Source organism: Solea solea, chromosome 6, assembly GCF_958295425.1.
Source record: "Solea solea chromosome 6, fSolSol10.1, whole genome shotgun sequence".
Taxonomy (NCBI): domain Eukaryota; kingdom Metazoa; phylum Chordata; class Actinopteri; order Pleuronectiformes; family Soleidae; genus Solea; species Solea solea.
Window position 1 is genome coordinate 29,942,849 of NC_081139.1, and position 25,784 is coordinate 29,968,632.

The window sequence follows — 25,784 nt, forward strand, 5'->3', positions numbered from 1 at the left end:
GCATTTTCATTACTTTTTGGACCACAGAAGGTTTCATTTGTAGTGTAAGTGTAACTAAACCCTTAAACCCCATTGTTCAGGTGTAAACCAGTGTATCTGGACCAGGGTATCTGGTTTATTTGCTGATCCAGTTCAGTTTCTCACTCAGCTCTCAGACCACTTCTTGGCATTTTTCTTTTTTAAAAATCAGGCTTTTGGCAAAATTAATTTACTTTAACCTTTAATCTGTGCAAGTAACTTCCTGTCTCAAACCCAAAACACAATGTAAACATGTATGCTTCCATCAAACCAAGCTTGTTTTAATGCATTGCTTTAATTCAGAAAAAAATGAATTGAAATGTATTGATTTATGAAAATGATGTTTTATTCACAAAAACAGAACCATTTTTTCTCTCCTCATTTTGGAAAACATCTATTTAATTAAACAACATTGATCAAACTATTGTTTGTTTGGTTTTGAATGCAGAAAAAACAGCATTTTAAAACATATTACATTATATACTGTGTTGTTATGTCCTCTTCCACCTCTGGGTGGTGTAGTTCTCCCTGTCTATATTTTCTGTTGGCTGCTCTTGTTCTCTGCCTCTCCCTAATGCGTTCCAGGTGTGGATCCTAATCATGGGGTGGAGCCACTATCTATAAGAGCAGGTCTTCTGCAGTGTGAGGCTCTCTCTCTATCATCTGAGGCGTGTCTCCACACCGACTGAAGCGCCTGCCATTTTCCTGCTTTTGTTATGCTTTCACATTCATGATTGCTTCAAATTCCCTGTTTAAATATTATTTTGTAAAGAAATACCCCTAGACACGTGCTCCTTTTGACTCTGGTCATGGTTGTGTTGCAGTTAGGGTACCTCGTTGTAACGTGTATATACAGTATATAAAGTGTATGTGTATATATATATATATATATATATATATATATATATATATATACATATGTATATATATAGCTGCACACTCACTGAAGCTAACGGTCTGCACACTCACTGCTCTCCACAGGCCGTCCGTCCCAGACAGAAAACTGGGGGGGTGAATAAATGATACTTGGTGAAAGAAGAGAATGCTGCATTTGTTTCCTGCACTGTGTTCACTGTGTGTGTGTGTGTGTGTGACTGTGTGTTGCCCACTGTGTGCCAGAGCATTCTCAGACTCTTTATTAGAATGAGTTTGATTTGCACACACACCAATTATTGATAGTGGATTTGACCTCTGCATTTAAGCCTTTCTTATTACACAAACCGGCGCAGGAGCAGTCCATGAGGACCAAAAGTGGTTAGGTATCTTGCTCAGTACCACCCCAGCCATGGATCTGTCCTGGGATTTGAACCGGCGACCATTCGATTACAAGCCCAGTTCCCTGTTGCTCTGTCATTGGCTGCTGTCATATCATCAGTGCTTAGCTGTAGTTTTTGTTATCTACCTCCTCTGTTATTGCATGGAACCTAAAACTGCTTCCTGTTGTGATGCTGGAAGTAAAGTGGCACATGAAGGAGTGTGTGAGGAAGAGAGGGATGAAGGAGCACCTGCACTCGTACCAGTTTGTGAGGTTGATTTATGTCACTGTATTTTGTCATCAGACATAAAAGTGGTTTATCGTCTTCATTTACATCACATAATATCTCTTTTGTTGATGTTTAATGGCACTTTGCAGTTGTTCAGCTTCAACTTAAACAGTTCTCGTTTTTTTCTTTTTCTATGAGGTTTAACAGCAGCTTGCATTCTTGTTTGGTGATTGTAAACCATGCCGATTCCTCTTTCTTCTAATAATAATAATATTTCCCGGCAGGCTGTACACTGAGAGGAGCAATGCTGCCCTCCACAGTTCTTAAACACAACTCAAAGTTGATTTTCAACACTCTTCAGCTTCTAATAAATTTGTCAGCACAGAAGTTCAAAGTGCTTCTTCTAAAGGGTTAGAAGTAAGATGTGTTTCATATTCTTACATATAGACCAGTTGCATGAAGAAATGCCAGAATCCTAGAATTCAAAGGAATCCTTAAGATTCCTTTGAAGAAAAGAACACTTCTTTCATTTCCATGTTCTACAACTGTGACTTTTGCAGGGAAACTTTGTGAATTGCTCGCAGAAAGAAGCGCGTTCACAGTACTTCAGCTGACATGAAAGGCTGGAAACTCTGTCTCATCTTCATCTTTCCACTGCTGACTTCAACTCTTGGAGGAGAGGACACGGTGGCAGAAGACATCGGTGTCCATCAACTGGAGCGATTAGTGGAGATGCTGACGGTAAAGGAGTGCGAAGATCTTCTACGCACTCTCTCCCACCCGGAGGAAAATATATTCCATCGACTTGAACGCCTCTCGCCGAAAAAAAATCTATCAGCTCTTAAGCCCCGCACCAAAAGAGACACATCTTTATTTGTGGACAGTGAGGCTCAGTGTCAGGCAGCCCTCACAGAGTGGCTGCTGCAGTACGGTGACCACACCTACTATGACAGGCTCACACGCGCCTTGCAGCACATTGGCAGAAGTGACATCGCCATTGAAGTGGGGAAGAACATCAATCAGGACAAAGTGTTGAAGCTGAAGCGCTACGTGGACGGTTATCACAAATATGTGAGCTCTTTAAACATCCCGTCAGTACAAGTGGATCCAAAACAAGATGCAGGTCAGAAGGTCAAGAAAAGAACTGTGAGGGATCTGAGTTGGCGTGACCTTGACCTGATTGTGGAGCGAGCGCCTGTTCCCCCGTACATGAAGGGACCCATGGACGTATTTCTGCCAGTCTTGTATGGCTTCATGATGGGCTTCACAGGTACTTTGTTTGTAGGTGTCCTTATCTTCATTATTGTCAGCAGAAAACAGCTGAGTCATCAACCGAGGGTCAAGATCAGCTCCAGCTGCAGGTACACAGCTGGGGAACACAAGTTTTCTTAGAACAGAACTGAAAATCCTCCTCTTCAGTGATCAGGCTCCGTCATATCTCACAGACATGATTATTCCTTACTACCCTAATAGACCACTCTGCTCTGAAAATGGAGGCCTGCTTGTGGTTCCCAGAGTCTCTCAGAGTAGAATGGGAGGCAGAACTTTCAACTACCAAGTTCCTCTCCTGAAGAACCAGCTCCCACTTTGGGTCCAGGAGGCAGAAAAAAACTCTCCCATCATTTAAAGGTCAACTTGACTAAAGGTCATTTAAAGCTCATCGTTACAGCTGGTTCAAGTGAACTCTGAACCATCACTTACTTATGATGCCATAGACCTAGACTGCTGGACCAACAGCCATTATGCAGCTCGCTCTCTCTCTCTCTCCTTCCAGAGCTTCAACACCACAACTCAAATAATACAACTATAACTAAGTTACTTTATATTATAAACTACTCATTACTGTTAACATTAATATTATCTTCCTCAATCCTTCATCCATGACTTGTCCTTGTCTGAAGGTCACATGAGCAGCTGGAACCAATCCCAGATGGCGTTGGGAAAGCGTCATGTCACACCCTGGATGAGATGATGAAGACAATAGTGCTAATGATAATTATCATTCATGTTCATTTTGTGAAATACTCCTGGTCTCTATCTTCACTGTACTCTCGTTGTAAATGTGATGTTTTGTTTGAAGTCTGCTGAACTTGTTTCTGTACATGTGACACCTACTGCAAGTCTGGTCTAAGGACAGAGGGTCTAGGGACAGGGGTCTAAGGACAGAGGGTCTAAGGACAGAGGGTCTAAAGACAGAGGATCTAAGGACAGAGGGTCTAAAGGCAGAGGGTCTAAGGACAGAGGGTCAAAAGGCAGAGGGTCTAAGGACAGAGGGTCTAAAGACAGAGGGTCTGAAGAAAGAGGGTCTAAGGACAGAGGGTCTAAAGACAGAGGGTCTGAAGAAAGAGGGTCTAAGGACAGAGGGTGTCACTTGTACAGACTGTAAAGCCCTTCAAGGCAAATTTTGTTTGTGATGTTTGGCAATATAAATAAAAATGACTTGAACTGAATGTTACAATGAGTGGACATGACAGAACATGGAACTAACTCACACACACACACACACACACTCACACATACTATCTTCTTCCATTCCTCATGCACATATATCACATCCAAGTTAGTTTGGGTGATCATGTGATTATCTCATATCCTGCTGTATATAAAAATAGCCACGTGTCAGTTTCATTCTTTCATTCATCATCAACCACTTCATTCTCCACATGAGGGTCAGTGTCACGCTGGAGCCAATCCCAGCTGACACAGGGTGAACGGTGGGGTCACACCCTGGACACGTCGCCAATCTATCACAGTGAGAAAATACACAGCAAAAGTTATTATCAAAGATTTGAGAATGTTAAGGAAAACTGGGGTCTCTCTCTCTCTCTCTCACTCTCTCTCTCTCTCTCTCTCTCCCTCTCTCTCTCTTTCTCTCTCTCTCTCTCTCTCTCTCTCCTTATCTTGCAGGCTGCAGGATCCAGATCCAGTTTTAAGGATATTATTATTATCACTTGCAGTGGTATTGTTGTCATTATTGTTATAATTAAAGTTGATATCAGTATAATGAAATCTCTGCTGCTGCTTGTATAAATGACTGTAGTTCTATAAACATGTCATAGCTGATCAGAAAGGTTCTGTCTGTTTCAGGAGTTCCTGGTCTCCCCCTCCTCTCCTCTGTCCCCCATTTTTCTTTCACCCCGACCGGTCGAGGCAGATGCTGCACATTTGTGAGTCTGGTTCTGTCGGATTTTTTCTTCTTCTGTTAAAAGGGAGTTTTTCTGTCTCCACTGGTGTTTGTTCATTGTGTGAATTGTTGGGTTTCTCTTCTCTATATAATAGTGTAAATGTTTCCGTCTCTCTATGTACAGTGCCTTGAGATAGTGTATGTTGTGATTTGGTGCTATACAAATTCAATTGAATTAAATAGTTAACAAAAGTGTAAGGTTGTAAGGTTCTTGATGACGTGTCACCTCTCATCCAGGAGGCTAACCCTAACCCATGGGTAAGTTTGTCCTTCTGTTAGCATCATGTCTACTGTCTACTGTTTTTTGTGATGGTAGATAATTACCCAAGTATGTTCCTGTTGGATTTTGGGAAGAATCTACCCACTACCCACATGACATCACAAAAAATGTTTCTTATAATGAGCAAAACTGTAAAAAACAAACCATTTTTGGATTCAGAATTCAGGATTTGATGGCAACCTACATTTATTTTCAGTGTGAGAGGTGCTACTGTGTCCCTTTGGCCAAAGGTACAAGGGGTAATAAAGTAACCAGACCACAGACACACAGTCACTGGAACTGCTCTACTTTTCACTTTTTACTCTTATTCTACTTTGTAGTGATTTTAAATGATTTTAACGTGTCTTTATTGTGGTTTTAGGTTTTAGGTCTTATTCTTAGTGTAATCTAAGAACAAGAACAATCTAAGTGTTGTTTTGTCGTCTGTAATTGATGAGCAAAGACAATAAAGACGTATTCTTCCATCCATCTTCTACTGCTTTATCCTCCACATGAGGTGGGTGACATAGGGCGATAGGCGGGGTACACCCTGGACATTTCACGATTCAATTCAATTCAATTCAATTTTATTTGTATAGCGCCAAATCATAACATACATTATCTCAAGGCAATGTACATAGACAACATCAAAGAGAGCAGAGAACCCCAACAGTTCACACAATGAGCAAGCACTAAGCATCAGTGGAGAGAAAAAACTCCCTCTTAACAGGAAGAAATCTCTGACAGAACCAGGCTAAGAGATGTGCGGTCATCTGCCTCGACCGGTTGGGGTGAAAGGAAAAATGGGGGACAGAGGAGAGGTGGGGGACAGAAAATGGGGGGAGAGAAAGGACAAGAGGGAGATGAGGTAGAGACAGAAGAGAGAGAGAGACCAGGAGTAGATACACAACAACTATATCAGGTTACAAGTTTATACAGTTACTGATATCGACTTTTTAATTACAAAATAATAATAATGGTGATGATAAGCGTAGCCACGAAAACTGGATCTTGATCCTGCAACCTGCATGATGAGAATACAGAGAGAGAGAGAGGGAAGGAAGGAAAGACACAAACTAGGGAGAGAAAGAGACAAGGTTAATGACATATAAAAAGTCATAATCATATCCTGAGTGTGAGAGAGTGAATGTGCGTGTACCACAGGAAAATCCCCCAGCAGTTTAGTTCTATAGCAGCAAAACTAAGAGATGGTCCAGGTTTCCCTGAACCAGCTCTAACTATAAGCTTTATCAAAAAGGAAAGTTTTAAGTTTAACTTTAAATACAGAGAGAGTGTCCGCCTCCCGAACTATCATTGGAAGCTGGTTCCACAGGAGAGGAGGAGCCTGGTAACTAAAGGCTCTGCCTCCCATTCTACTCTTACAGACTCTGGGAACCACAAGTAAACCTGTATTTTGTGACCTAAGTGGTCTGTTAGGGTGATAGGGTAAGACTAGGTCTTTCAGGTATGAAGGGGCCTGACCATTAAGTGCTTTGTACGTGAGGAGGAGGATTTTAAATTTAATTCTAAACTGTGGGTGGAGCCAGTGTAGAGAAGCTAACACTGGAGTTATATGGTCTCTCTTTCTAGTTCCTGTCAGAACTCGTGCTGCAGCATTTTGAATGAACTTAAGGGTTCTAACACACTTGTTGGAACATCCTGATAATAAGGAGTTACAGTAATCTAATCTAGATGTAACAAAAGCATGAACTAGTTTTTCAGCATCCTGTAAAGACAGAATGTTTCTAATTTTCATAATGTTCCGCAGGTGGAAGAAGGCTGTTCTGGAAATGAGTTTTATGTGTGAATCAAATGACATTTCCTGGTCAAAAGTAACTCCAAGGTTCCTCACAGTGGAACTGGAAGCCAGGGTGATGTCATCTAAAGTGACAATGTGATCAGAAAGTTTTTCTCTGAGGTGTTTAGGGCCGAGTATAATGACCTCAGTTTTTTCTGACCTCTGCTGAAACCAGCAGAGGTCAGCACCTGTGATACCAAGAGTCTGCTCCAATCTCTGCAGTAGAATATTATGATCAATGGTGTCAAATGCAGCACTAAGATCTAACAGGACAAGTAAAGAAACTAGACCATTATCTGAGTTACTAACTTTAACTAGTGCTGTTTCTGTGCTATGGTTTAATCTTAAACCTGACTGAAAATCTTCAAACAGGCCATTAATGCGCAAATATTCACATCATTGATTAGCAACTGCCTTTTCTAAGATTTTAGAGACAAAGGGAAGATTAGATATAGGTCGGTAATTAGCTAAACTATCTGGGTCAAGGGTCGCTTTTTTTTAGAAGGGGTTTAATAACTGCTATTTTAAACGTTTGGGGCACATATCCAGTTAATAAGGATAGATTAATTTGAGTTAATATAGAGCTGTTAATTAAAGGAAACACATCTTTAAACAGTTTGGTGGGGATAGGATCTAACTGACAGGTTGATGGCTTAGATGATGAAACTAATGATGTTAACTCAGGGAGATCTATAGGGGAGAAACTGTCTAACTGTGCACCTGGTGCTTCTAAAGCTCTTGTGCTAGAAGATGAGTCAGTCCCAATATGAGGGAGGAGATGATCCATTTTTTCTCTAATTGATGTTATTTTATTCACAAAGACGTTGATAAAGTCATCACTGCTCAGTGTTAAAGGAATAGATGGTTCAGTGGAGCTGTGGCTCTGTGTCAGCCTGGCTACAGTGCTGAAAAGAAACCTGTGATTATTCTTATTTTCTTCAATTAGAGAAGAATAATAGGCAGCTCTAGCTTTGTGTAGGGCTTTTTTGTAAGCTACAAAATCATCTTTCCAGGCTATATAAAATTCCTCTAGGTTACTGGAACGCCATGTTCTTTCTAATCTACGTAACGTCTGTTTAAGAGCACGAGTATTGGAGTTAAACCATGGTGCTCGTCTCATCTGATTCACCACCTTCTTTTTCAGAGGGGCAACACAATCTAATGTAGTACGCAGTGAGGCTGCTGTACTATCAACAAGGTTATCTATGAGGGCGGGAGTAAAATCACAAAAGGTACCTTCAGATGTACTGACATATGGCACCGAGTTAAATAAAGGTTGCACTGTCTCTTTGAATGTATTCATATTATTATCAGACAGTATTTCTTATTTATGTTATTGTAGTTCATTATTGTACAATTAAATGTGAGTAAATAATGATCAGTAAGGAGAGGGTTTTGAGGAACTATGTTTAAGTTATCAATATCAATACCATAAGTTAAAACAAGATCGAGGGTGTGATTAAGGCGATGAGTTGGTTTATTAACGTGTTGAATAAAACCTATTGATTCCAACAGCGAGTTAAATGCGCAGCTAAGACTATCACGGTCAACATCTACATGGATGTTGAAATCCCCTACAATTATGATTTGATCTGTTTTAAGCACTAACTCAGATAAGAACTCAGAGAACTCTGATAGGAACTCTGAATAAGGTGCAGGTGGACGATAAACTGTGACTATCATCATTGGTGTCTGTGATTTCCAACTAGGATGAGATAGATTAAGAATAAGGCTTTCAAACCATGAATATCCTGGTTTGGGTTTGGGATTGATTAATAATCTAGTATTAAAAATGGCTGCTACTCCTCCTCCTCGGCCTGAGCTTCTAGGAATATGGGTATTAGCATGAGTGGGTGGAGTTGACTCATTTAGACTAACGTAATCTTCTTCATGTAACCAAGTTTCAGTTACACAGAATAAATCAATACAATTGTCAGAAATGAGATCATTTATAAAAACAGATTTTGAGGAGAGAGACCTAATATTTAATAGTCCACATTTAAAAGTGGTATTATTTGACTCTATTTTATTGTTGGTATTAATCTTTATTAAGTTAGAATGTCTAACTCCTCTTCTGTTTGTTATTGATTTATTTACTTTATTTACTTTAGTTTTTACTTTAGTAGGTCGAGGGACAGACACAGTCTCTATGGGGTTTTTAATTGGTGACTAATCGAAAAGAAGCACAGAGAAGCATGAAAGACTGCAACTCTGTGTCCTGGTCTCAGCTCTGGATTGTCATGGGTTTCTAATAAAATGTCCTAAGCTGCTAGATAAGAGAGCTGCTCCATCCAAAGTGGGATGGACGCCGTCTCTCCTCATGAGACCAGGTTTCCCCCAGAAGTTTTGCCAGTTATCTAAAAACCCAATGTTGTTTTCTGGACACCAATACGATGTATTCCATTCTATTCTATTCTATTCTATTCTATTCTATTCTATTCTATTCTATTCTATTCTAACATGTGAAGTTGAATTGAACAAGTTGACGTGTGAATATCTCAGTGACGTGGTCACAGATCAGTATGAATTGTGTCATGCTTCTATAAGATGGTAATAAGCAGGTAAAGTTCAGCTGCTGGAACGTGAAACTGAGGTGACAAAGGTGTTTAAGCCTCGGGGAGGTCTGTGCTCTCAGAGTGATCTGGTTTCTTCAGTCACTGTTTGGTCTGAGAGACACAAAGACAGTCGCGTGGAGCTGAAAAGGCTTCATCAACATTGGCAATAGTTTGAATATATGTTCATATTTAAAAGTTTTAAGGGTGCAGTTCTGAAATCAGTCATACACAGATCATGGTTTGAATGTTGTGACATGTAAACCATTGAAGGGCGTGTTTGTGTTCCCACTGAAGGAAACACACACTGGTGTGTTTGGATGATTCTGGCATTTAGAGGCTCTACTGAGTGGCACCTGGTCATTGTGTGTGTGTGTGTGTGAGAGAGACAGAGAGAGTTGTGTGTGTGTGTGTGTGTGTGTGAGAGAGAGATGTGTGTGTGTGTGTGAGAGAGAGAGAGATGTGTGTGTGTTTGTGTGAGAGAGAGATGTGTGTGTGTGTGTGTGTGTGTGAGAGAGAGAGATGTGTGTGTGTGAGAGAGAGAGAGAGGGAGAGAGAGGGAGAGAGAGAGAGAGGGAGAGAGAGAGAGAGAGGGAGAGAGAGGGAGAGAGGATACCCAGCCATGTCAAACACACTGACCCTGCATCTCCCTCACATGGACTAAAAGGTTACACTGTTCCCCTCTCTGCTCCTCCTCTCTGCTCCTCCTCTCTGCTCCTCCTCTCTGCTCCCCCTCTCTGCTCCTCCTCTCTGCTCCCCCTCTCTGCTCCCCCTCTCTGCTCCTCCTCTCTGCTCCTCTCTGCTCCTCCTCTCTGCTCCCCCTCTCTGCTGCTCCTCGCTGCTCCTCTCTGCTCCCCCTCTCTGCTGCTCCTCTCTGCTCCTCTCTGCTCCTCCTCTCTGCTCCTCCTCTCTGCTCCCCCTCTCTGCTCCCCCTCTCTGCTCCCCCTCTCTGCTCCTCTCTGCTCCCCCTCTCTGCTCCCCCTCTCTGCTCCTCCTCTCTGCTCCTCCTCTCTGCTCCTCTCTGCTCCTCCTCTCTGCTGCTCCTCTCTGCTCCTCCTCTCTGCTCCTCTCTGCTGCTCCTCTCTGCTCCTCCTCTCTGCTCCTCCTCTCTGCTCCTCCTCTCTGCTCCTCTCTGCCACGCGGGGCAGTTCTTGTATTTGTTACCTCTTCAGGACATTTTCTGGCATACACACTTACCTTGTCAGAACCACTAGTCCTCATCGAGACCAAAACCTTGTCCTAATGAGGAAAAATCTCATTGGTCTTCAGTTAAGGTTTGGTTAAGTTGCAAGCTAAGAGTTATGTTAAGATAAGTGTGGTTAGGGATAACACTTTGTTTAGGTTGTCCAAATAAATAGAATTCAAAGCAGTGTCCTCAGAACAATGGCTGCACAAACTCAGTGTTAGTGTTATTATTGTTGTTGTTGTTGTTGTTGTTGTTTGAAACAGCAACAGCAGACGCTTTATTTCTGCCCTGTTTTATCTGTTTGTTTCTAAGCTGCTGGTTCATAGGAATCTTCTGCCTAACTGTCTGTCTCGTTATCTACAATTTTGCAATGTTTTTAGAATTTGAAAGTGAAAGTCAGCTATAGTTTAATCCATCCATCCATTTTCTACCGCTTTATCCTCCACATGAGGGTCGCGGGGTGCTGTGCCAATGTCAGCTGACATAGGGAGATAGGCGGGGTCACACCTGTCCATCACAGGGTCACACATAGAGACAAACAACCATTCACTCTCACACTCACACCTATGGTCAATTTAGACTGACCAATTTACCTAATCTCCATATTACATGTTTTTGGACTCTGGGAGGAAGCTGGAGAACACACACACACACACACACACACACACACACACACACACGGGGAGAACATGTGACCTCCATGCAGAAAGACCCTTGTTCTGCTCCAACCGGGGCTCGAACCTGCGTCTTCTTGCTATTCCTTTAGATCCATATAGGAAGCTCAACTGAACACTGTGTGTGTGTTTGTGTGTGTGTGTGTGTGTGCGTGTGTGTGTGTGTGTGCGTGTGCGTGTGCGTGTGTGTGTGTGTGTGTGTGCGTGTGTGTGTGTGTGTGTGTGTGTGTGTTTTGGCAGTGGACTAGCGTGCAGGTTTAGGAGGTTGTGGTGAGGTTGTGTGTTCAGGGCCGCTGGTGTGAAAGAGCAGTCAGAGCTGTGCTTCCCTCTGGAGAGAGGGACTTTCATTTAGAAGAACAAGGCTCCTAACACATACTCTGGTGCCGCTGCATGCCGCCGCCTCTTTGGCCTTCTCTCCACACTTCATCCGTCCACTCTTCAGCTCTCTGCCACTCTATAAAACTTCAGTCTTTCATCTCTTCATCTTCTCTTCCCTTGTTGTTTCTTTTGCTCCTCCCTCTCCAGGAAGTAAAGTGTCCACTCAGCTGTTTTCAACATACTGTAGGTTCAAGTTCGGCTGAGAGATCATTTTGTGGAACAACTGTGTTGCGTAAAATCATCTTCACACCATGATTGTAAGCGATGAATGAATGAATGAATGCATGAAGTCACCGTCCAAACGAATGGATTGGATTGTGATGCATGTGACTGTGCTTAGGTTCAGGTTAGGGTCAGAAAAGACATGTGTGCTGTCTCACTGGGCTTTGGTTGGTCAAGTAAACAGTTCCAATCTTCACTTTTCCAGTAGCGCCACAAACTACATCCCCAGAAATATTCATCAAAATCTATTGTTGACTTGAAAAAGTCACAAAGAGACAAACAGAGGCAGAAACACAGGCTCCATGGCAAAGGTCTGAGTAATCATCATCGTGGAGTCTCTGCTCAGTTTGGTGCAGTCATTTCTGTGCTCTGCCCTTCCCAGAAATCACCTGTCAATCACGCAGCGCGGTTAGCACTATGACGTCTTTCAGCTGGGAGTTTCTGTGGGTGGCACACGTCAGCTGACAGCTGACGACTCTGTAAATGCACTCTTTTTCCTGCTGATGACACACATCATATCCTATAGAAACACTTTCAACCAAGTCACAACAAACTGTGTTTTTCTTGTTTCTATTGTAAGAGGAAATAACAGTGATGTGCATTTTGGTTCACACTAACTTCTGCTTCACATACAGCGTGAAGAGTTGGAATGAAGATGAACTCTAATTACCTCTAAGTCTGTGTTGCTCTGAAGGTCCATCAGTCTGTTGTTAAGGTCACTAAATCTGACCTCTGACCTCCAATAACATGATCATACATGGAAGGAAACACCTTTCTAGTCAGATTTGACCTTCTTGACATTTGGTAGCGTGGTTCAGTACATTCAGAACATGTTTAACTCCAGGCTTTTCCACCTAAGGTCACTTTTCTGATGCTACAAACACGTCTATAGCGCTCGTTACCACTTGAGCGGCAGTTGAATTTAGAAAATGTCACTTCAGTCGTCACATTTGAGGACTGCAGCGCTCCGTCATGAGCTCGTCATCACATGACATCACAAGTGCGGCCACTAGTGTTTGAAACAGTGACTGCAATCCCACTTCAAAACATTAGAGCAGCACGTAAACCCCGATATCTGTTTGATTTATTATAAACAATCACCTGTTTGGTCAATTTTCAGCAGCAACAGAGTCACAGCAGGAGAAGAGAATGACGCCCACACGGTGGTTACACGTCGGCAAATTTGCGTTTTGGTCATTTCCTGTTTTATTTTGGTGAGGGTTTAGGGTTTCCTGTTGCTCTGCACTTCTTCTACCTTGTCCTTGTCTTGTCTGTTTACCTTGAGTGTTTGCACCTGGTCCCTTTCCCTCACTCGTCTCCATGTCCTTCGTGACCTTGTTCATGTTTAGAGTGTAGATTCAAGTTGATCTGGTTTTTGTTTTCTACTTATAGGTTTGATTTTTGGCCTTTTTCTCTTGCCGTCCGCATTCTTTTTTCTTCATGTTTTTGAGAGAGCAATAAAGCCTCATTTTTGATTTCACCTATCTGACTCAGTCTCGTGCTCTGTGGTACGAACCCTGACACACGGTGGCTGTGGTGGTTAGCACTCTGGCCTTTGCAGCAGGAAGACTTGGGTTGGAGCATGGCTTTTCTCTGGGACTTTGTCTCCGTCTCTGTGTGTGTGTCTGTGATGGACTGGTGAACTGTCCAGGGTGGGACCCCCACCTATCATCCTGTGGCTCAGCTGATTGGTGGAGGATAAAGCGGTAGATCATAGATGGATGGAATTCAAGCAAGTCAGGTGATGACAACGAATAGTTATGAGTGGATAACGTGTTAGCAGCATTCACGTCAAAATATCACTGATGATTCTGGACATATGGATGGCCACTTTAGAGACGGCCATTTTATCACCTTAAACCACACCTCCATGTTTCGACCGGAAGGTTGTGAGCTTGATTCCCGGCTCCTTCTCATGCTGATGAAGACACTCGGTCCCACGTTGCTCCTGATGGCTGTGCTGGAAGCATGAGAATGGATATGAAAGACAAGTGGTAGAAACGTGGGCTTTACGTAAATGGACTGTGTGAATGTGTGAGTGAATGAATGGGTGTGAACTGGTGAATGGCAAACACTGTAGCATGAAGCAGCTTTGACTGGTCAGACTAGAGAAGCACGATATAAATACAGACCACTGTTGTCAGTCAAATGTTTCCTCGTCCTCTGATGACATGTGTGTACCTTTAAATAGCAAACACACGATGTGTGAGCAGAGGGGGAACACCTCACTCGCACTGGTGATACAGTCCAGTGTCTTTATGCTGCTGTGCTTACAGAGCAGCACGTCTGTAACGTTCAGCTCAACTTGTTCTTGGCAGGATATTAGTGTATTCTAAAGGGAGAGGATCAATCCAGGTAAACCGTTGGTATGCTGCATGATAAAGCTCTGAGCCAGAGGGCACACACACACACACACACACACACACACACACACACAACATGGGAGATGACCAGTGCTGTCAGGTGATTTGTTCAGAGAGGACGTCATATGTGAGAGTGACTTTTGTTCTTCTGTTTCCTCATAATGACTTTGTTTGTTCTAAGGTGAGACTCCTCACTCCTCACTCCTCACTCCTCACTCCTCACCACCTTCACTGCTGCCCTATAGGTGTGTGAGTGGAAATATAGAGGGAATACATTTAATGGATTTTGCCACATAGCTTCATTATAGCTGTAGTTAGACTGTATAAGCCTTAGTTTATATAAGCTTACATTTTTACATTTAGACCAGGGGTGGGCAATTATTTTCCCCAAGGGGCCACATGAGAAACAAACAATATTGTTGAGGGCCGGGCCAAATTTGAATTCATTTGAATGTAATTCAATTTGATCTCTTTTATCTAAAAAAAGAGGATAAATTGTATTGTTTTGTTGTAAACTGGGCAGCATACAAACACACAATAAACACAATTACTAACCAACTGTATTGAAAATATCACATGACTACACTATATAATGAATACTATGATACTATACTACTGTGGTGTAGTGCAGTTTCTGCTGCACCTTCACACTCAGACGCAACAAACCCATTTCTACATAAAGCTGTTAAATTGGTCTGTTAGACAAGGGTGCCCTCTTGTGGTCAGACTTAGATTAGAGACATCCTTCATGTGCTGGACGAGCAGTCTCAGTGGTCATTTGGTCGTGGTGTTTAACAGCAGGTGATATCTATAACGTTGCATTAATGCCGTCCTCTGGATTCAAATGATTTCATTCGTCTATATTTAACATCCTTTGTCTTCTTTTACTGGACTTTTTCAAAACATGGTCAAAACTTTGAGCAACAAAATTTAAAAACACGTTTGCAAAATGTTTTGACAAAGAAAAAACTGGACTCTGGTTGGTGTGATATATATATGGTGTGTGTTTATTGACTTTGTGTTTATTGGTTTTATTCACATGTTGAATAAAACCAATTGATACTAACAGTGAATTAAATGTGCAGCTAAGACTATCACTGTCAACATCTACATGTATAACGAACAGGACTGGACCCAGATGCAGTACAGTAAGTAACAGTCTTCATTCACACTCGAAACAGACAATGCAGGCAGAGCGAAGATCCTCAAATATGCGTCAAGACGCAGGCGCGGGATCAATCGTGGAACTGAACACTGACAGAGTCACTTGAAGCACACACGTGCATAGAAATCCTCTGGTCAGAAAAACAGCGAATCACGAGGCGACAGATAAAGGAAGGGGGAGTGGTTATATACACTGAGGAATTAGGGAAACGACAGACAGCTGTGACGACCAAGACACGGGTGAAACGGGTTGGGTAATCACAGAGGGGAAAAGTAAAGTGCACACAGACAAGGGACGAAAAAGACTTCAAAATAAGAGGGAATTTCACAATAAAATGACATTGACAACAGAACATGACGACATGGATGTTGAAATCCCTACAATTATGATTTGATCTGTCTTAAGCACTAACTCAGATAAGAACTCAGAGAACTCTGATAGGAACTCTGAATAAGGTGCAGGTGGACGATAAACTGTGACTATCATCATTGGTTTCTGTGATTTCCAACTAGGATGAGATAGATTAAGAATAATGATGAATGTCCTGGTTTGGGCTTGGGATTGATTAATAATCTAGTATTAAACATTATTAGAAAGCACAACATACACTTTCATTGTTATGCAGATGACACACAGCTATGTTTATCTATTCAATTCAATGTTATTTATATAGCGCCAAATCCTAACATACATGATCTCAGGTGTGTACATAGACAACATCAAGGAGAGCAGAGAAACACAACAGTTCACACAATGAGCAAACACTAGGCATCAGTGGAGAGAAAAAACTCCCTCTTAACAGAAGAAGAAATCTCTGACAGAACCAGACTCACACATGTGCAGCATCTGCCTCGACCGGTTGGGGTGAAAGGAAAATGGGGGACAGAGGAGAGGTGGGGGACAGAAAGGGGGGAGAGAAAGGACCAGAGGGAGATGAGGTAGAGACAGAAGAGAGAGAGAGACCAGGAGCAGATACACAACAACTGTATCAAGTTTATACAGGACAGTTAGAGTCAGTGATGACATGTTTATAGAACTACAATGTATTTATATAATTATTGAAGCAATTATTCTGTCAAATATTTAAAAAGCATTGTTTAAAACTCATCAGTAGACAACATAGATACATTGAACTGATGCAAATGAAAAGGAAACACATGTTGACTGGTCAGGGTTAAACTGTTAGATATGTAATTATACATCATGTTATAAAGGTTATGGATATTATTAACATTGTAGATGAATACTCTTGGATTAAAGACACATTATGTTAAATGTTGAAACAGCTCGTCACAGGTTCAGGACGTTAGGACTGAAAAATCACACCATCATCGTTGGAGTTCTGTCACAGATCTGTGGAAGCAGCGACACACACACACACACACACACACACACACACACAATCACACACACGCACGCATGCACACACGCACGCACGCACACACACTCATCACGTTCACCAATGCCACCTGTTGAGAGAAGACGACAGAGAGTCAGAGTCAGAGTCAGTGATGCAGCTCAGATGTGGAATAATAACATCACATGTTACAACAGCTCACATTCACTCATTCACCAAACACTGGTTGTTTGGAGTTGTGTGAAAACAAATCAACAGAAGTATTTGGACTATTATGAAGTATTCAAATACATTGACAGTATTTTCATATGGAGTTTTGCAGCTTTAACAGCTTCAACTCTTCTTGGAAGACTTTGCGCAACACTTTGAAGTGTTTCTGTGACAATTAGTGTCCATTCATTGTGTCGAGCATTGATGAGGTCACACACTGATGCTGGACCACAAGGTCTGGCTCTTAATCTCTGTTCCAGTTCATCCCAAAGGTGCTGGATGGGGTTAAAGGTCAGGGCTCATGTCTTTATAGTGGTTGCTTTGTCCACTGGGACACAGTCATGTTGGAGTAGAAATGTCTGCGTCTGCTGAACTTCAGATTGTCCTTCACTGAGAGAAGAGGCCGAGAGTCCAAAGCCCCATTGAAACACGTCAATTCAAATACTTTTGTCCATATAGTGCATCTATAGTGCTGCAGGAACTACTCCTCACCAGCAGGGGTTGCTGTTTCTTTATGTTCATCTCTGTTGACATGGAAGTCAAGGTCACATGTTCAGCTGTGGCCTTAAATGCGTACTCTGTGTACTTTGATGGAAAGTATTTGTTAGTAGATATATTTCAGGGACATTTGGTTTTTGGATTGAATTGTTGTTGCCACTGTTTCATGTTGCCTCACACACACACACACACACACACACACACACACACACGGTGACGGTACTCAAGTCACTCATTTGCATATTTCTTCAGGAAAAAGTTGTGTTTATATTCTGTTCATGCAGAATTTGTCTATAAACCTTAAACCAGAGACAACTTTGATTTTGACTCATGTTACAGAGTCTTGGAGGCGGAGCTTTAACCTGAGGTCCAACAGAAAGGGGCGGGCTTTGTCACTCCAGTGTTCATGTTTACAGCAGAGTCACTATCATGTCTGTGTCTGCAGCCTCTTCATGTTATTTGATATAATGTGAATGTAAATGACTTTCTCGTGGTTTTATGTGGTTTACACTTGAAGGTGTTTGTGGAAGACTTTTAAAAAAAGGTCAATGAAGTCTACTTTCTGGGAAATTGTCCTCATTTTTGACAGAAAAAGTGAAGAAAACTAACTCTAACATTGTCTTAAAAGGAGAGAATGACAACTTCATGTAAGCTTTAATAAACAGTAACAAACAACAGTTTGAATGAAATCCCTGCTGCTCCTGCTTCACTACTGCTGTGTTTAAAACACAAAGGTCAAATTCACTCTCTCTGTACTTACGTACTTACACTAACTCTTAGTTTGTTTCATGTCTTTTTCATTTGTTTCCATGTCTTGTCACTAGTTCTCCTGTCATCTTTCTTCCATGCAATCAACTCATTTCCCTCACCTGGTTTTCCATTGGCTCATTAGTCCCTCAGTGATTATATAGCAGCCCATTTTCAGATGGTCTTGTGTTGGTTTTTTGCTCCAGCATTTCTAGTTAGTCTTCTTGTTCTGATGTGTTTGCCTGTTTGTGACTGATTTCCTGCTTTTGGACTTAGTAATCTGCGTTTTCCTGCCTCGTTGTCGTGCTTTTGGGTTCTCCCTTGCCAAGGTGTCAATTCTTAAAGTCAGAGAAGACTCACTTTCATTTCTTTGCTTGTGATAAAGATCATTTCTTGATATTTTGCTCATTTCTTCATGCTTTTGTCAGAGTTTGAAGGAAAATGACGTTCCAGTCTGAAAGTGGCTACTTTGACGTTTTCTAACCAAACAAGATGTGCTGCTGTTTTTACAGTGTATGATACAGTGGATCTATAATCTGTGATGAAGTCAAACTACAAACAGCTGATGGACGCTCATCATGTGAGGCGCTCAGCTCTAGTCTGTGAGTAGCAGCAGCTCGTGGCTCGTCTGTTGTCTCTCTGTGTCTTTGTGTCCAATCATGAAGTCTGTCACTATTGTGCTGTCACAGCTTCACTGAGGAAACACTGATGTTTGTCTGACTGTGATTAGAACAACACTCTACTCACCACAGAGTCTCCAGTCTGTAGTCTGGACTCTTCTGAAGATCACACAGAGGCTTCACTGCTGAATCCTGCAGCTCGTTCAGAGTCAGGTTCAGGTCTCTCAGGTGTGAGGGGTTGGACTTCAGAGCTGAGACCAGAGAAGAACAGCTGATCTCTGTCAATCTGCAGTAAACCAACCTGAATAAAGAATAAAACATGAGACTTTAGAACAATGTGTGTGTGTGTGTGACTGTGTGTGTGTGTGTGTGTGTGTGTGACTGTGTGTGTGCGTGTGTGTGTGAATGTGAGTGTGTGTATGTGCGTGTGACTGTGTGTATGTGCGTGTGTGTGACTGTGTGTGTGACTGTGTGTGTGTGTGTGTGTGTGTGTGTGTGAGTGTATGTGTGTGTGTGTGTATGACTGTGTGTGTGTGTGTGTGTGTGTATGACTGTGTGTGTGTGTGTGTGTGTGTGTGTGTATGACTGTGTGTGTGTGTGTGTGTGTGTATGACTGTGTGTGTGTGTGTGTGTGTGTTTAAGGAGTTCATTTTATTCATCAGTGAATAAAATGAGTTTAATGTAAATGAAATGAAAGTTTAAAAAAACATCAGCAGCTTCAGTCAGTGAACTCACCCCAGAGTCTCCAGTCTACAATGTGGACTCTCCAGTCCAGAACACAGCAGCTTCACTCCTGAATCCTGCAGCTGGTTATCACTCAGGTCCAGGTCTCTCAGGTGTGAGGGGTTGGACTTCAGAGCTGAGGCCAGAGAAGAACAGCTGATCTCTGTCAAACTGCAGCAACTCAACCTGAATAAAGAATAAAACATGAGACTTTAGAACAGTGTGTGTGTGTGTGTGTGTGTGTGTGTGTGAGACTGTCTAAGTGTGTGTGTATGTGTGTCACTGTGTGTGTGTGTGTGTGTGTGTGTGACTGTGTGTGTGTGAGTGTGTGTGTGACTGCGTGTGTGTGTATGTGTGTCTGTGTGTGTTTGTGAGTGTGTGTGTGTGAGTGTGCGTGTGACTGTGTGTGCGTGTGTGTGTGAGTGAGTGTGTGACTGTGTGTGTGTGTGTGTGACTGTGTGTGTGCGTATGTGTGTGTGTGTGTGTGTGTGTGTAAGGAGTTTATTTTATTCATCAGTGAATAAAATGAGTTTAATGTAAATGAAATGAAAGTTTAAAAAAACAACAGCAGCTTCAGTCAGTGAACTCACCCCAGAGTCTCCAGTCTACAATGTGGACTCTCCAGTCCAGAACACAGCAGCTTCACTCCTGAATCCTGCAGCTTGTTCCAGCTCAGGTCCAGGTCTCTCAGGTGTGAGGGGTTGGACTTCAGAGCTGAGGCCAGAGAAGAACAGCTGATCTCTGTCAAACTGCAGCCCCACAACCTGAATAAAGAATAAAAGATGAGACTTTAGACAAAGTTGCTGCTTGAAACCAGTAGTATTGTTATTATTATTAATATGATACTATAATTAAAGTTGATATCAGTCTAATGTTTATGTCTCATTAATAGAACATCAATAACATTGTAGTTGTATAAAAATGTCATAAGTCCTGTTTAAACTTAGAAGCTGACACAACTGTTATATTTCTGCTCCTGGTCTCTCTCTTCTGTCTCTACCTCACCTCCCTCTTTCACTTTCTCTCCCCCTCCTCTCCTCTGTCCTCCATTTTGTCCTTTCACCACAACCGGTAGAGGCAGATGCTGCACATGTTTGAGTCTGGTTCTGTCACAGATTTTCTCTCCACTGCCCCCTAGTGTTTGTTCATTGTGTGAACTGTTGGTTTCTCTTGTCTTTCTGTCTTATCATGAACAGAGACTTGAGAGAATGTTGTGATTTGGTGTTTTCATTCAGTTCAAAACAAGAATCACAACCAGCTGACAAATCTTCACATTCATCATTTAAAACATCTCCAGAAACAAACTGAGAAGAATGAGAAGAACTGACTTCTGTGTGTATTTGATAAACCAAACCATGAATCATCACTGACTGATGATGTTATTGATCATGTCTGAACTCACACAGCCTTCCTGCAGTTCCTCACAGCTGGAATCAGTCTCTGTTTCCCCTGGACTGATGTTCTGTACTTGTCCAGGTCCAACTCATCCAGAACCTCCTCAGACATCTGCAGCATGTAGGCCAGAGCTGAGCAGTGGATCTCAGAGAGTTCCTGTCTTCTGTTCTTTGACTTCATGAACTCTTGGATCTCCTGATGCACTGATTGCTCGTTCATCTCTGTCAGACAGTGGAAGATGTTGATGCTTCTGTCAGGTGAGATGTTGTCTGCGTTCATCTCCTTCAGGTTCTTGATGACCCTCTGGATGATTTCTGGACTCTTCTGAGTCTGACCCAGCAGACCTCCTAAGAGTCTGTGGTTGGACTCCAGACAGAGTCCATGAAGGAAGCGAACAAACAGGTCCAGGTGACCATTTTCACTTTGAAGGGATTTCTCCATGGCTGCTTTCAGGAACACATCCAGAGAAGTGTAACCACCATCATCATCATCATCAACTTTTTTTCTGAAGAAGTCCTGCAGTACCTCTGTCTTCTTGAAACAGTGGAACATGTAGACTGCAGCCAGAAACTCCTGAACGCTCAGATGAACAAAGCAGTAGACTGATTTCTGGAAGATCACGCTCTCTCTTCTGAAGATCTCTGTACAAACTCCTGAGTACACCGAGGCCTCTGTCACACTTAGACCACACCGCTTCAGGTCTTCTTGGTAGAACATGATGTCTCCCCTCTGCAGATGTTCAAAGGCCAGCCTCCCCAGCTTCAGAAGAAAGTCCCCGTCGGCCTCCATCAGCTCCTGTGGACTCGTCTCACGTCCTTTATCATATTTGTTCTTCTTCCTCTTGGTCTGAACCAGCAGGAAGTGTGAGTACAGGTCTGTCAGGGTCTTGGGCAGCTCTCCTCTCTGCTCTGTGGCCAACATGTGCTCCAGAACTGTAGCACTGATCCAGCAAAAGACTGGGACTTGACACATGATGTGGAGGCTCCTGGACGTCTTGATGTGTGAGATGATTCTGCTGGACAGATCTTCAGTTCTGGATCTCTTCCTGAAGTACTCGTCCTTCTGGTCGTCAGTGAAGCCTCGTACTTCTGTTACCCTGGCAACACATGTAGGAGGGATCTGATTGGCCGCTGCAGGTCGAGAAGTTATCCAGACGAGAGCCGAGGGAAGCAGATTCCCCTGGATGAGGTTGGTCAGCAGCACGTTGACTGATGACCTGTGTGTGACGTCAGAAACCAGCGTCCTGCTGCTGAAGTCCAGTGAGAGTCTGCTTTCATCCAGGCCGTCAAAGATGAACAAAGGTTTACAGACAGCGAGCTCCTCTGCTCTGACCTTCTCTAATGTTGGATGGAAAACATGGAGCAGCGTGAGAAGACTGTGCTGCTGATCTCTGATCAGGTTCAGCTCCCTGAACGAGAGCACAATCAGCAGATTCACATCCTGGTTTTCCAAACCCTCAGCCCAGTCCAGAGTGAACTTCTGCACCGAGAAGGTTTTTCCAACACCAGCGACGCCGTTGGTCAGGACGACTCTGATGCTCCCCTGCTGGTCAGGTAAGGCTTTAAAGATGTCGCAGCACTTGATGGGAGTGTCCTGGTCCGTCTTCTTCTTGGAGGTCGTCTCCAGCTGCATCACCTCATGTTGAGTATTGACCTCTTCACTCTGTCCCTCTGTGATGTAGAGCTCAGTGAAGATCCTGTTCAGGAGGGTTCTACTTCCTGTTCCTTCAGTTCCTTCAGTCACATGTTCAAATCTCCTCCTCAGACTGATCTTATGTTCATCTAGAACCTTCTGCAGACCAACATCTGCTGAAAGACAAGAGACAAAGAATGTGAGCAGCTGAGGATTATTTTCATCAGTGTCATGTTTTTCTGTGACGTTGTTGTTTTATGTTGTTTGTTGTCAAATGAAAAACTACATTTTCACTGTAATGACTTGAATAACTTTATTCTGAAAGACTGACTCATTCTAGAAGAACTGTGATGATTGTGAAGGAAAGAGTATCATCTGCATACAAGAGAACAATCATGAGAGAAAAGCAGCAAAATGAGGGGAAACCTTCATTTCTTCAACCTGCAGGGGGCAGCAGAGAGTTAAACTCCATCATGGAGTTAACATGAGTCACATTTTTAACTTTTAAACAGTTTTCTCGTGTTTTTCCATTTCTAAAGTCTGCTAGTGCTGATGGGAGCTGCTCTCCTTATGAGTCTTACCAAAGATGCTCTGTGGTCCACGTCCTGTCCTGGGTCTGTGTCCACACTGGGGACAGCAGGAGTCTCCTGGTGGACCAGATTGGTTCCAGTATGAGGAGATGCAGCATCTGCAGAACCGGTGACCGCAGCTGGTGGAGACTGGATCCTTCAGGACGTCCTGACACAGAGGACAGCGGGACGTCTGCTCGTCCATTGAAACAGCAAACTGGTCTCTGTGAAGACATTTCTTTATCACTGACATGTCGGGGACAGGTGGACATGTCTCTGTGAAGACATTTGTTTATTACTGACACGTCAGGGACAGGTGGACATGGGTCTGTGGAGACATTTCTTTATCACTGACACGTCGGGGACAGGCGGACATGTGTCTGTGAAGACATTTCTTTATCACTGACATGTCAGGGACAGGTGGACATGTCTCTGTGGAGACATTTCTTTATCACTGACACGTTGGGGACAGGTGGACATGTCTCTGTGAAGACATTTCTTTATCACTGACACGTCGGGGACAGGTGGACATGTGTCTGTGGAGACATTTCACTATCACTGACACGTCGGGGACAGGTGGACATGTCTCTGTGGAGACATTTCTTTATCACTGACACGTCGGGGACAGGTGGACATGTCTCTGTGGAGACATTTCTTTATCACTGACACGTCGGGGACAGGTGGACATGTGTCTGTGGAGACATTTCTTTATCACTTACACGTCGGGGACAGGTGGACATGTGTCTGTGGAGACATTTCTTTATCACTGACACGTCAGGGACAGGTGGACATGTGTCTGTGAAGACATCCTTACAGCTTTGTCTCACAGTGGTTCTGATGGACTGTTGTAAAGGTCTAACCCTGTAGCTCATCCTCACACTCTCTCTGACTCGTCAATGGTTTGACTCATTGATCCGTTTCATCAGATTCTGAATCAGTTCAGTTCAGTCTGTTGCTCACACACACATTTAGTTCTTCTTCCTTCACAAAAGTCCAGTCAAATTCAATTTGAACCACAAATAAAAGAAATGAGCTGTTGATGTGAAGCTGCTTTCAGAGCTGCTCTGAAGTTTGGACGTTTCCCTCCAACAGATGGAGGTTATTTCTTATCTTAATTCAAGAGCATATCATATTGATTTGAGAGCATTATTTATTGAGTCTCTTACTTTGTCTCTGAGGCTCCAGGTTCATGACTGAAGTTTATAATTTTTCCCATAGACCAGTCACTCTTCACAGACAGACCGCTGGGTCCTGGAGACTCTGCTCTCTGTCTCTGGTTCTGACCTCTGCAAACACAAACATCACATGATCACTGATGATGGTCTTTGTTTAGACACTTTGATCACAAAGCAGCCTCAGTGTCAGTGTGACCTCCAGAGTCTGGAGTGAAGGGAATGATTTCAGGTTTACAGCCTGTGGTCGCTGATCTTTGTGTAAAGACTGATCCTCTACAGCAGCGGTCCTCAACCCCCGGGCCGCGGACCGGTTTAATGTCAGACAATATTTTCAGGACCGGCCTTTAATACAAAAATAAATAAATAAATAAATAAAAAACAAAATAAAATGATACGACCGGCATAAAAACTGGTCTTTTGTGAATATAATAATAAAGGTGAATCCACTGTGTATGCAAATGTATTAGCAGCGTCCTCGTAACATCGCGCCAACGATACTGCACAGAGCGCAGCCGTGCGTCAGCGGCATGTGCACCGGCTGGGGGAAAAATGGCCGAGTCCATCAACCAGTTGCGGATGCTGCCGCTGACCAAAGGACAAATGTGAAGTCCCGTCTGTTCATTGCGCAGCAGCGGTAACGGAGGACCCAGATGACGCGAGCCAGGAGACGGGTGCTTCGTCAACAGCAGCAGCAGCAGCACCCGCTCACCCTGCTTCACACAGATAGGATGTTGCTGTTGTGGTGATCTCAGGGTTTTCTGTCATGACTTTAATCCACAACACCGGCAGAGTTATTGTCTCAAACATACTTTTAATGCCGCCGTCATTTTGCCATCTCCAGCAGTTGATCTTCTTCTTCGACCGTGACATGTGACCGAGGCAAGCATGTTGACATGTGTCAAGAGTGAGTCATAGACAGATGTGGCGAGAGAATGGTTCACAATCTTATAATAAATAAAACAGAAATAATGGAAGTTATGTATTCTTTCTCTGCGGCCCGGTACCAATTGACCCATGGACTGGTACCGGTCCGCAGCCCGGGGGTTGAGGACCACTGCTCTACAGGTACAGTCAGCATTTAGAGTGCACAAGAGTGAGAGTGTGATGTTCTCTTGTTGTCAGTGCATGAGTCTCTTACTTTGTCTCTGAGGCTCCAGGTTCATGACTGACGTTTAAAGGTGATCTCTTCACAGACAGACCGCTGGGTCCTGGAGACTCTGCTCTGTCCTCGTCTTCCTCCACACAACCACTCATCTGCTGGACGTCAGTCATTCTGAGACACAGGTACAGTCAGGATTTAGAGTTTATGTTTAGCGCACAACCAAGTGTGTTGTTCTCTTGTTGTCAGTGCATTGATTGCAAGTTTTGTCACAAGAAAAGTTTTTATGACAGTTGGTAAAAAAGCTGAAAGGTGCATTAATGCCACCTGAAATGATCTTCAGCTAACACGCTTCACTGGACACACTGTCTCTTACTTTGTCTGTGAGGATCCCATCGTTACTTCTTACTCTTCACAGACAGACCGTTGGGTTCTGGAGACTCTGCTCTGTCCTCGTCTGTGAGAAACACACACAC

At 43.1% G+C, this 25,784-nt stretch overlaps 2 protein-coding genes across 8 annotated transcripts in view; one reads left to right on the forward strand and one right to left on the reverse strand.

Moving 5' to 3' along the window:
• LOC131460191 (NLR family CARD domain-containing protein 3-like) overlaps positions 1 to 25,784 on the reverse strand; it is a 103,265-nt gene that overhangs the window by 75,812 nt on the left and 1,669 nt on the right. For 2 of the 5 annotated variants that reach the window (XM_058630472.1, XM_058630471.1), the window contains exons 3-5: positions 25,685 to 25,765; positions 25,348 to 25,482; positions 24,201 to 24,320 (exon numbers count right to left, since the gene is read on the reverse strand). In XM_058630472.1, coding sequence (XP_058486455.1) covers positions 24,201 to 24,320; positions 25,348 to 25,482; positions 25,685 to 25,704 — 275 coding nt within the window. In that variant the 5' untranslated portion in view covers positions 25,705 to 25,765. Of the gene's footprint in view, positions 1 to 18,842; positions 19,017 to 19,450; positions 19,625 to 20,028; positions 20,203 to 20,223; positions 22,642 to 23,046; positions 23,259 to 24,200; positions 24,321 to 25,347; positions 25,483 to 25,684; positions 25,766 to 25,784 lie in introns of those variants that run through there. The other 3 variants (XM_058630475.1, XM_058630474.1, XM_058630473.1) reach the window with 3 other exon arrangements.
• On the forward strand, positions 2,040 to 5,430 carry LOC131460197 (transmembrane and death domain protein 1-like). 3 transcript variants are annotated; one of them, XM_058630483.1, is made up of 2 exons: positions 2,040 to 2,863; positions 4,590 to 5,430. In XM_058630483.1, exons 1-2 carry the CDS (start codon positions 2,118 to 2,120, stop codon positions 4,816 to 4,818), a joined length of 975 nt encoding a protein of 324 aa, XP_058486466.1. In that variant the 5' UTR covers positions 2,040 to 2,117; the 3' UTR covers positions 4,819 to 5,430. The 3 variants fall into 3 exon arrangements, with proteins under 3 accessions (XP_058486466.1, XP_058486468.1, XP_058486469.1); XM_058630485.1 differs by having other exon boundaries at positions 2,040 to 2,772; XM_058630486.1 differs by lacking the exon at positions 4,590 to 5,430 and adding an exon at positions 3,404 to 4,239 and having other exon boundaries at positions 2,041 to 2,772.

Excerpts from the sequence above, each read along its gene's own strand:
- LOC131460197 (XM_058630483.1), top strand. The coding sequence starts at position 2,118 with ATGAAAGGCTGGAAACTCTGTCTCATCTTCATCTTTCCACTGCTGACT. Across the intron at positions 2,864-4,589 it reads AAGATCAGCTCCAGCTGCAG|GAGTTCCTGGTCTCCCCCTC; the intron begins GTACACAGCTGG and ends TGTCTGTTTCAG.